Below are 11,402 nucleotides of genomic sequence, written 5' to 3' on the forward strand. Positions count from 1 at the left end.
AATGTAAGACGTAAAACAAGAAAACTCTTAGAAGAAAACAAGGATGGGGCACCTGGGTGGCTCAGATGGTAGGGCGTATGCCTTCAGCTCAGCTCGTGTTTTCTGGGTCTGGGATGGAGCTCCACATCAGGCTCCCAGTTGGCTCAGCGGTGAGCTTGCTTCTCCCTCTCCCTCTGCCTCTCTTCCTCCTTGTGTGCTTTCTCTGTCTCTCTCAAATGAATAAATAAAATCTTCTAAAAAAAAAAAAAAGAAGAAGAAGAAGAAAACAAGGACAGAGGTATCACAGCAGTGGATTTGGTAATAATTTCTTGGATATGACACCAAAGGCCTGAATAATAAAAGAAAAAAAATAGGCAAGTTTGGCTTCATAAAGACTTAAATATTTTATGTATCAAAAGGCACGATCTATTGAGTAAAAAGGCTATACCTAAATAGAAAATATTTGCAAATCATATTTGATAAGCAATATTTCAAACATATGGAGAACTAAAACAAAACAAAAACAAAACATTCAAAAATAGGCAATGGATTTGAATAGACATTTCTCCAAAGAAGATACATGAATGGCCAACAAGTACATGAATACGTGCTCAACATCACTAACCATTAGGGAAATGCAAATCAAGATTACAAGATAACCACCTTATACCCGCTAAGATAGGCACTGTCAAAAAGCAGAAAACAACTGTTGGCAAGAATGTGGAGAAATTGGAACCCTTCTGCACTGGTGGGAATGTGAAATAGTGCAGCCACTATGGAAACAGTGTGTCAATTCCTTAAAAACTAAAAATATAATTACCATCATACATGATCTGGCAATATACCCAGAAGAATTGAAAGCAGTTTCAGAGATGTACACCCAAGTTCACAGCAGCGTTATTCACAATTACTGAAACAGAAGTAACACAAGTGTCCATTGACAGATGAATGGATAAGCAAAATGTGGCATGTACACACACGTATACAATCATACACAATATTTTATTATTAATCTGATATTAATTCAGAAAGGAAAGAATTACGATGTGCTACAACATGAGTGACCTCTGAAGATATTATCTTAAGTGAAATAAGTCAGTCACAAAAAGACAAATATTGTATGATTCTACTTATATGAGTCACTTAGAGTAGTCAGAATCATAAAGAGGGAAAGTATACTGGTGGTGGCCCAGGGCTAGGGAAAGGGGATAATGGGGAGTTACTGTTTAATGGATAAAGAGTATCACTTTTGCAAGATGAAAAGAATTATGGGGACCTGTCATGGCGATGATTGCACAACATTGGGAGTATAATTAATACCACCATATTATTAACTTAAAAATGGTCAAGGTGGTAAATTTTAGGTTATGTGTATTTTACCACAACAAAAGATGCAAAACAAAACAAAAAATGATCTCAGTAGATGCTGAAAAGGCTGTTGATAAAACTTGATAAAATTCAGTATAAATCCCTTCCCCAAACTGCTTCAAAACCATTAATGTATTGTAAATTAGTAATGTAACCAGTAATGTAAGGCTTTTTCTTAATATAATAAAGACTTAGTGTGTATGTTCCTTGAGGGTTCCAGAAGGCAAGGATCAAGTCCTTGATGATATATCCTAGTATTATTACCAGCTGTGCCTTTTGAATGGAAATGTTCAATAAGGATGAAGTAAATTTGTACTCTGGACCTGCTGCCAACATCATCTCCAGTGCAACAGTCAAAGTATCCCCATTAAAAAATGAGAATATTCAGTATCATCAACATTTAACATTGTTCTAGAACTTCTGGCTAAAGTACTAACATGAAAGATAATCTTTAACCATTAGGAAGGAGAAATAAAACTGTTTCTCATTGTAAACAATATATCATTATATATCTAAAAATCCTGGAGAATGAACTGGAAAATATTTTTGTAGCTGAGACAATGAGCAATTTAGTAAAATGAATAGATACAATAGAAGAAGAAAGAAAGGGGCAAGTAATGAAGGCGGGGAGACTTGTCTACTGATGACAAAAATGTTCTCTGCAAGAATTAGCTCTGGTATTTTTGGTAGCAACTAATACCCCAATTTTTAAGAGTTACCTCTCATGATAAAAAGTCACAAAGAGGGAGGCCCCTGGTTTCACTCCATGGCTTGGCGGCCTGTGGGCTCTCAAGCTCCTTCCTTCCATCAGGCACACTGCACAGCCCAGCTGGCTCCTAGCTACGATGGACTCCTTGTTTCTTAGAGATCCAGTAATGTCTCCTGGAAGAAGACCCTCCTGGGCAAATTGTGGAGAATTCTTGGCCTTCAGCTTTTACATATACAACACAAGAATGAATGGTGTGCATCTCACAGGACTGAGGCAGGACTTGACCCCCGGCTTTCTTGCTCATTTTCTCGCTTTGTCAGAGTCAGGCCATCTGATGGCTCTCCCCAAACCCAGCCTGTGCTTACTTATCTTAGAGTTTTATTTTCCCTCATTTTAATCTCCATTTCCATTTGAAACCATTCTCTTTGACAAGAGAGTAAGTTTGAATGTTTTTTGCTTGGCCTTTTGTTTTATTTCTGAATCTTCTTTATCCTCTGTGCATACATTTTTTTTAAAAGATTTTATTTATTTATTTGACAGACAGAGATCACAAATAGGCAGAGAGGCAGGCAGAGAGAGAGGAGGAAGCAGGCTCCCTGCTGAGCAGAGAGCCCGATGCGGGTCTCTATCCTAGGACGCTGGGATCATGACCTGAGCGGAAGGCAGAGGCTTTAACCCACTGAACCACCCAGGCGCCCGCGTGCATACATTTTTAACAGGTTCTTTTTCGTCCCATTTTGTGTCAGCCCTTGGCTCCATTGGGCTTTATTTTACCCGGTTCCATTCTGGTGTTAAGTTTACTTTTCAGTTTTCTTCATTAGAATCATTCACACTGGCTTGGTTTGTAACCTTTAAAATCATTATCATCATGCCTATTTGTGATTATGGAGTTGAAATCTCGATTTTAATATGCTTTGGATTCTGGAATTTTGTGCCACAGAATCATATATACATTCTGGGGGACGGTTTTGAAAGGATCTCTCTCAGCCCTGTGGACACAGACCTGTTCTTGCCTCTGGCTTTCCCATGGGTGATGAAGTGTTCCATCTGCACTTCCCTGCACGAGTGAGAACTGAGTCTGTCTCCTTGGTTTCTCTTCTCTGTGGGAGGCCAGCTGGTCATCCAGGCCAGGGTCTTATCAAGACTCACTCTTTTAGCCAGATGAGCAGAGATCTAGCAAATGTCTCTGTGAGCTGGTGCCTCCACCTGGACAGGTGTTCTTCGAGGGTCCATCCTCTGTTTCCGCTGCCCTTCCACCCACACCAGTCTTTCCAGCATGTTCCATCCCTGTGTTTGCCAAGTGTTTTCACCTAAGGGCTCGTGTTCCTGGCAAATACATAATTTATCCCCCTCCTATCTGTTCTGTTTCTTTAATATTCCAAGTGCCTCTCCATCCTCAGTATTTCAACCCTATCCTCCTAATTCCCAGCAATATCCATGAGTTGTGACTCTTAACATAAAAATGCCAGTTGAATTGGACACACTTGCCAGTGCATCTCATTATCATCTGGTGTGAGTGGCCATGATGCATGGATCTTAGTCACAGCCTGAGGCTCATCTCTGATACAAAGACCACAGCCCACCCTGCTGTCATCTGTGATAGGGAGTTGAGGTCATCTTCGAATGCCTCTGCTCTCAGGAGTGATGGGCAGGGTTGACGCAGGCTTGCTGGGCTGGGGCAGCCTGTTCTTCCTGTTGTATCAGAAATAGATGTGCCTCAGGAAACTGCCAAATGTGCCCAGCACAGTATAGCAGAGGCGAAATCCAAAGCAACATCACCATTCGTCCCTCTTCAGTCATTCATCTCCTGTATTTATGGAATATCACATGCTACATGCTGTTCTGTACTTGGAGGGTTCCAAGATGAATGATCCTATTTCCATGTGCAGAAAGCTCAGGAAATTACACTGTTCTGGATGCCAGGATGACAGGGTACCTAATCCAGCCAGGAAGGGAGTGGTGGGCAGTGAGATGTAGCTTCCTGGAGTTGGCGATTCTGATCTGAAACTTGAGAGATAAATGGGAATTACCTAGACAAGGAGGACAAGGAGGAGGTGGTGTGGAGACGGAGGAGTGGTCTGCGTGTGGAACACCCCGGAAATGCTCTCTGGTGAGGGCTAAGGGAGAGGTGAGCTGGATACAAGCAACTAGGTTCTTGTTGGGAGGCAGAGCATAAGGCAGGGCAGTAAGAACCAAGACTGAAGCCACTAAGAACCTGGTTACAGACAGTCTGTTATCCCTCATGAGAGAATTAGCGTGCAGTCCCGTGAGTGGGCTGGTGAAGAGAGGGACCCCAACCACGAGGGAGAATAAATACAGAAAGTCTGAGTCATGGGTGGAAAGGATGAGCGTGTGTCTCCCGCAGTGTGTTTAGGAGACCTGCGCACACCTTGAGCAGCCTGGCTAGAGGACATGGATGTGGGAAGGCGGGATATGGGGTCTGATTAAACTGAAAACACAGGCAGTAGGTAGAGTGAAAAGAGCACCGAAATGCATAGAGCTAACTCCAAGTGGGGGCTCATTATAAAGACACATGGAAGCTCTTGGAAATGGGGACACCCTAGGGCTGGAAACCTTTCCGTCTCTTCCGGGCCACACAGTCTTCTTCAGGCAGTCTCCGCATATCCACTCCATTCTCTGCTACCAGCCAGATCCTTGTGCATCTCAAGAAAAGACTGCCCCAGCTCATCCATTGCCAAGTTGCAGGCCAGTCAGATTAGTTGAGTGGTAGCAAGTTCATTGTTAAGAATGCTTGGCTGCCAGAACATCCTTCAGCTTAGGTGGGAAAGAGCTTCACTGGAGGAGCTATTGTCAACTGACTTCTTTAAGAAGTTCCTACTCACCTTTGCTGAATCTAGAGTTCCTTCTCAGATCATGCTTAGATGCTCAAAGAGAAAAGAGATGATGGCCTTAAAGAATGAAATGACTTCTGGAGACAAGACGGTGTGCCCCTTGGATAAGAGCGCAGCCGAGATGGGAAGTCTGTGTTGACAGTTCTTCGGCAAGCCCTTCATTTTTGGTTGGAGCTCAGGCCCATTGTGTCATCAATCTTCCTGGTTTTCCTGTCCCTTTCTAGCCTGAACTTCTTCTCCCAGCTCATCACCCAATTATGAGAAACACCTGTCCTAGTGGAAAGAGCCTGGGCTTTCCACTACACTCCTATGTTCAAATCCTGGTGCTTCCAGATATCAGCCCTGTGCCCTTGGCAAGTTGCTTCATTCATTCTTCTGAGCCTCAGCATCTTCAAGGATATGCGTACGATTCTAGGGGTGCCTGGGTGGCATAGCCAGTTAGGTGTCCGACTCTTGGTTTTGGCTCAGGTTGTGATCTCAGGGTCGTGAGATCGGACCCCATGTTGGGCTCCATGTTCAATGGGAAGTCTGCTTGAGAGTCTCTCTTCCTCTCTCTGCCCCTCCTGCTTGTGCTTGCTGTTTCTCAAATAAGTAAATCTTAAATATATATATATATATATATATATATACACACACACACATACATACACACACACACACAGTTCTGATCACATTCCCATCCCCTTACTATCCCCACACCATACCCATATAATACATGTGTATACCCATGGAATACAAATGACATACAAATTGCCATTATAGACACTTACTTAATACGAGGAAACAGAAGAAGCGATTGTGTGGCCACCATTGTTTTACTCACTCCTCCAGATTCTTTCCGATTTGTCTACTGTAGAAACAGTCTTCCTGTAACTCCAGCTTCTTCATAGAATCCTCTACATGTTTTCTTTCTCTCACTGGACCCTCTGCCATGAACCTTCAGTCCTGAAGGGCTTGGCTCTCTTCCCCCATGTTCTACCCCCACAGGGTAAAGAGATGGTGCTGGCATCCCTTTGGTGTCTGGCTTCTCCTCTTATTCATAAACCCTGTCACACTGAATCCCATACCAGTGGGCTCTGTCACTCCTTGTCACTATTTTGCTACTGTCCATGGCCATCTCTTCTTGGAGCATTTGGAATCTGCTCAGATAACCTCCCACCCCGATTCGCTCAATAAAGAGGTTGTTTGCTACAAGCACCTTGGTCCTCCTTCCAACACGACTGTGGGTTCCCCGTGCTCCTCCGCACATTCAGCAGAAGGAATTGGTGTCCTCTTGTACACCAGGCTCCCGGCTAGGCAGTGGGGTGCAGATGTTGAAGCGGACGGATGAGGTCCCTGCCCTCATTGAGCTTATCTTCTTCCCTAGAAGTCCATTTTCTTTCCTATATATGTGCCCCTCTTCCCTGTACACAATCGGGAGCTTTCCCCATCCTTAAACACACATCTTTCTCCTTCCTGCAGACCCTTCAACTGCTACCTCTCCCCTCATCTGGGCTTCTCCCTCCTTGCCCTGAGAGTGTCGCCACTGCCCTTGGTACCTCCCACTGTACTGCAGCTCCTGAGGAGAAATCCCAGATGCCATATCCAATGGAAATTTGCTGTTCTTATTTTGCCCTCTATTTGACATTGTAGAGGACCAGTCACTTCCTTAAAAATTCCCCTTTCCCTTTGCCGGCATGGCCCAACCCCTATTTCACTGTTTCATTATTTCTCCCCGGGCTCCTTTGCTTTCTTCTCCGCCACCTCACGTGCTTGGGGTTCTTTTCCGGTCTTGAATGTTGGTCTGCCCTGCAGTTCTCTCCTCAGCCATCCTTCTGCCTCCCTGCACACCTCCTGCGTGGTTTTAACCCACCCATGTTTTTGTCCCCACTTTGACAGGACAGTCCTGAAGCTGCCTCAGCTCCAGCAGGCCCAGCGTGGAGCTTTCATTGGCCCTGCCCTTACCCTGCACCCTCTCTTTCCTTGTATCCCCTCTTTTTTGGTTGGGCCCTTTTATCAAGACCCTAAACCAGGGTCTTTTCTAGTCATACCTCTTCTCTGTCCTCAAGCGTTTCACATTAAATTGGTCCCTGGGGCCTTTCGGTTATTCTTCCTGAACATCATAATCTCTCCTTCTTTCATAGTCAAGGACTTTGATGATGTCTTTTACAAACTATTACAATTGCCTGTTTTAAAAAAAAAAATCTTTAATTAATTTTTTGCTTATATAAAATATACAGGGATCCAGAGATAAATAAATCATAATCTCTGCCCTTGGGAAACTCATGATCATGGCCAGTCATGGGCTTGTGAGCAAATGCATCCAAGGTCACGGAGGGATGCACAGATGGGAGCAGGTGTTGTCTGCTGGGCTGTACAGGTGCGAGATGAGGCGGCGGTTGGTAAAGGTGCAATTTGTGCCCGATTGCTCTCATGCTGACACCCTGGAATACCTTTCTGGCCTTCGGTTTCTGTCTTACATTCTCTCCTTTTGCACATTTGTAGATTTCCAAGATCTGCCGTATGCCAGGTTTGTGACACCTTACACAGATTGTTGAGCGTCTTCCTAGTAATCTGACCTTTATTCAGTTAAACTGCAGAAAGAGACACTTGGAAATTTAAAAAAAAAAAAGGCCCTAACCAATATATGTACAGGGATGACTTCTCTGACACTTAGGTATCTTTCTGAATTACATGAGGCCTAACTCAAAAAATAGACCCAAGTCTACCCACAAAATTAGCTTAGCCTGGGACACACCGAAAGCTCACAGTTTTGTTTTGTTTTGTTTTTCTTAATTCTTTGTTTATGCATCCCATACTCTGTAGTGTTATCAACATGATCAGAGTTAGCAGATCTAAAAACTAGGCTCTAAAGTAGCAGCTCACATATTCCTACCCATTAAAATGAGAGTTACACTAGTCTTGTCACCTTCTTTGTTTTCTGGACGCCCCCCTCCCACATCCTACACCCCAGCTTGAAGCAGGGGAGTCAGCCTGCATCTGATAGCCTCACTGTCGGAGTAAAGCAGACGACCATCTCCTCCAGCAGTGCCGAAGGAAAACAGATTCCGCGGATGCCTAAACCCGCCCTTCTGGTGTTTGCTCCCATTGTCTCCCTGTCTGTGAACTTGGCCACCCTGGCAAACTGTGTTCTCAGAGGGCGTGTGCAGCTGCCAGTGATCATTCTGGAAGAGTCAGGAAACCAGGGTCCCGTTCCAGCTCTTCCAGGAGGGAGCTGTGAATCGGCTTACTTTACTATGGCCTCGATTTTCCTCCCTTGAGAGTGGAAACGGCTCTCTCCATTGGTAATTTTTTAGCATACACTTCCCCAGCTCTTTGCAGAGCCTCCTGGGTTTATCATTCAGGCTTTGAGTTAGTGACCAGCCACATACCATGTCTGATCCTGTCAATGTCCGTCCTGTCACTTGGCCCTGCTGGTGAGTTTGTGTGTGCCCTCTCGGCCCTCTACACCCCAGTAGAGCACAGGCCCCACGAGGCCAGGGACTCACGTGTGGCTCTAGCTTGTTACCGTATCCCAGGTGCCCCACTGTGTTCAGATGTTTGGGCTTGCATGCTTGCCAGGTGAGTGAAGGACCAGAGTGCTGGTCTCCACAGACCCCCGGCTGGACACTGCTCTGGTGTGGTGGGCTCTGCGTATTCTCTGCCGTGTTCATATCTGCTAATCTCTCTTTTCAGGAGCGCAGCAGCCGGGGCTGCCATATTACACCGACCCTGGAGGACCGGGGATGAATCCCGCCGGAAATACTGTACCGATGGCTTTCCAGGTTCAGCCCAACTCACCCCAGGGAAGCATGGCCTACCCTCCGCCCCCTTCTTACTGCAACACGCCCCCGCCCCCATATGAACAGGTGGTGAAGGCTAAGTAGCGGGCACTGCCCGGCGCCTGCTGTGCGACCTCAGGAGGAAAGGGGAGAGGCGCTCTCACCGCACCTCTCAGTCCCCATCAATGTTCGCTTCCGGGAATTGTCTTCTGAGCCACTAAGGGCAAATTCCTCTTTGATATCTTCAAAGCAAGCACAGCTCCCTTTCAAGTTTTCTGTGGAGGACCAATATTTGAATTTATCCTGTGTCTCCTCTGTTGCTTCTGTTTCTGATGTAATCTGAGCTCTGGCAGAGTGTGGACAGTCCTCAAGGGTTGACACCCTAGATCCTCAGGAGAGAGACTAAGGAGAAGGAGGCAAGGCAGGGCCCGTGTGTGCAGGTGAGTACGAGGAGGAAACCACTCCTGGCCCAAGAACACAGCAGGCAGCTCACGGAAGTGAGGCCTCCCAGGCTCCATTCTCGGAGCCCCTCGTCCTGTCAGTCTTCCTCTTCAGGAAGCTGTGAAGCTCTGCTGTGGGAGAAGCCTCCTAGCACTTCCTGTCTCTACTCACTTCCTAGAGGTGACAGTGGCTTCCCTTCTGCGTAGCCAGGGCTGGGAGGGGACTGTGTACCTCAAGGAGATGCGGATCCAGATGAGGTCAAGTTTGAATGTCTACAGTTACCCGAAAATCACGAAGGAAAGTTACTGCAATTTATGGGAAATGGATTCCTGCGTCAAACTGGGACATTGCATTTTATGAACTCTTGGTCTGACTGGGCAAAAATAAAATGGTTCACCTCCCTGCCAATCTCCCCGCCCAACCCCACCCTGGGCTTTCTAGTGAGTCTGTGGAAGCTCGTGTAGAGTCCTGTCCTTTAAGGTCAGACTCAGAGCGTCTTCTCTGAATGTCAGCAGCTGTCTGACCAGAGGTCTCCACACCCTTCCTTCGGCAGCCCTGGTGGTGGTTGTGATGGACACTTTCCAAGTGGAGAGGCACCGCCGGCTGGGAAGTCACACCATCCCCTTGGAGAGTGGTGGCCCCTGGGGCAGCAGGCCAGGCCTGCAGTTTGATGTCAGCAGATGTGTGTGTATGTGGGGGGGTGTTCTCTAAAGAGGAAAAGCTTGCTGAAAAAAAGAGGAATGCAGAATCCCAGGACTGCAGGAAGATCTCTTTAAAAAGTACTGAGTAGATTTCACTGACAGCTTAATCAAAATGAGAATAGAAGATGTGGTTGGAAATGCAAACCCTGGCAGTGAAGCGCGTCTCAACGCTGGGCTCTAGTGAGGGGTCACCCGGCTGAAAGGAAGGTGCGGCTTCTGCAGTAAGCAGTGCTGGCCGTGCAGGTGAACCCCCAGAGATCCAGCCGGTGGTGTGTAGGAAGGCAAAGCAGCGTAGTCCAGATGGGAGGGTCCCTGTGTGTGTAGTAGTGGGATAGGGCCGGCGGGCGGCGGGGGGTTATTTTTGTAATAACTAATTGGACCAGCCTCTTGAGAAATTGTTACTCATTGGACTTGAGCTTCTGAACATGTCACCTGCATGGATGCTGAGTGTTTTCATTCCGCCAGACCAGGAGTCTGGGCGTCCCTTTCCTCCTGGGTGAGAGATCAGGATAGGACTGCGGCACCTTGCCCAGAATGACCTCCCTGCGAAGATGGAGAACCTGCAAGCCTCCCAGGGAACTCCACAGGAAATGCTGGGAGCCGAACACGGGCCCTTGGAAACACAGGTTTTAAACACAGATGCTGCTGCTGGTGTCTTCGGCCAGCCTCGTGTGACCTCCGAACTCCTGTCCCTGACAGCAGTACCTCCGCTCATCTAGTCCTTGATCCAAAGGAGACAACAAAGCACAACGTTTGCTGTTTACAACAAGGACAACTACATGGGTCCAGAAGGTTCCTCTTCTTCCGGGTCTTTCATCTTGCATTTTTGACTTAAATTTCTCCCTTTTTTTGTTGTTGTTGTTGTCTTAATGAAGAAGCACAGTAAGGGCCACCCCTGGAATTGGATCCGGGTGCAGTTGAATAAGCACCCAAATATCCATGACTAAATTTCATTTCTCTTTTTAATAACAAATGATCTCAGAGACTGAATGATTTAGGTAGTGCTCAAGAATTTTGTATTCCATGTTTGTGAAGATAAATTTTGTTTTCCCTCGAACCTGGGTGAGAACCCTGCTACAGCGAACACTGCTACTGTGCGTAGAAATTCCACTCGTGGTGGCATCTCCTGGCCCTTCTCGTTCCGTCTGTGCTGACAGTGGACTGTGTCCCCCTCCCGGAGTAGGTCCAGCTCCTGGTGTGTCGAAGTCTTATAGAGTCAGTGATTAGGAGTAAGCTGGGAGCAGATCTGTGCATGTTTTTCCTCTGCAACATTTGGCTCATTTCTCTTTTTTGTTCTCTTTTGATAGAGTCCCATTTCCTATGTATGCAAAATAAAAAATAAATTTGGGCACATGCTTCGACTGTTTTCCTGGGAAGGGGGAAAGAGGGTGGAAACGAAGTTTCTAATGAGGGAGGACGTACAGTGGATCATGGGTCATACATGGGTCATCCCCAACCCCTGGTGGGGGTGGGGTGGAGGAGGCCCCGTGGTGCCCTTAACCTTAGGAGCACCAGCAATTAGAGGCCATCAAAGAATGCAAGGGACGTTTGGTTCACCAATACATTTTAAAAGTCTGGCTAAGGAAAAAAT

At 46.4% G+C, this 11,402-nt stretch overlaps 1 protein-coding gene across 2 annotated transcripts in view; it reads left to right on the forward strand.

Moving 5' to 3' along the window:
* The window catches only part of VOPP1 (VOPP1 WW domain binding protein), a 108,401-nt gene extending 97,239 nt beyond the window's left edge, over positions 1 to 11,162 (forward strand). For both annotated transcript variants that reach the window (XM_004739372.3, XM_004739373.3), the window contains one exon: positions 8,584 to 11,162. In XM_004739372.3, coding sequence (XP_004739429.1) covers positions 8,584 to 8,774 — 191 coding nt within the window. In that variant the 3' untranslated portion in view covers positions 8,775 to 11,162. The remainder of the gene's footprint in view (positions 1 to 8,583) is intronic.
* Positions 11,163 to 11,402: the final 240 nt, after the last annotated feature.

The sequence above is a fragment of the Mustela putorius genome, unplaced genomic scaffold (genome assembly GCF_011764305.1).
Source record: "Mustela putorius furo isolate JIRA1106 unplaced genomic scaffold, ASM1176430v1.1 tig00003845_pilon_pilon_pilon, whole genome shotgun sequence".
Lineage (NCBI taxonomy): Eukaryota > Metazoa > Chordata > Mammalia > Carnivora > Mustelidae > Mustela > Mustela putorius.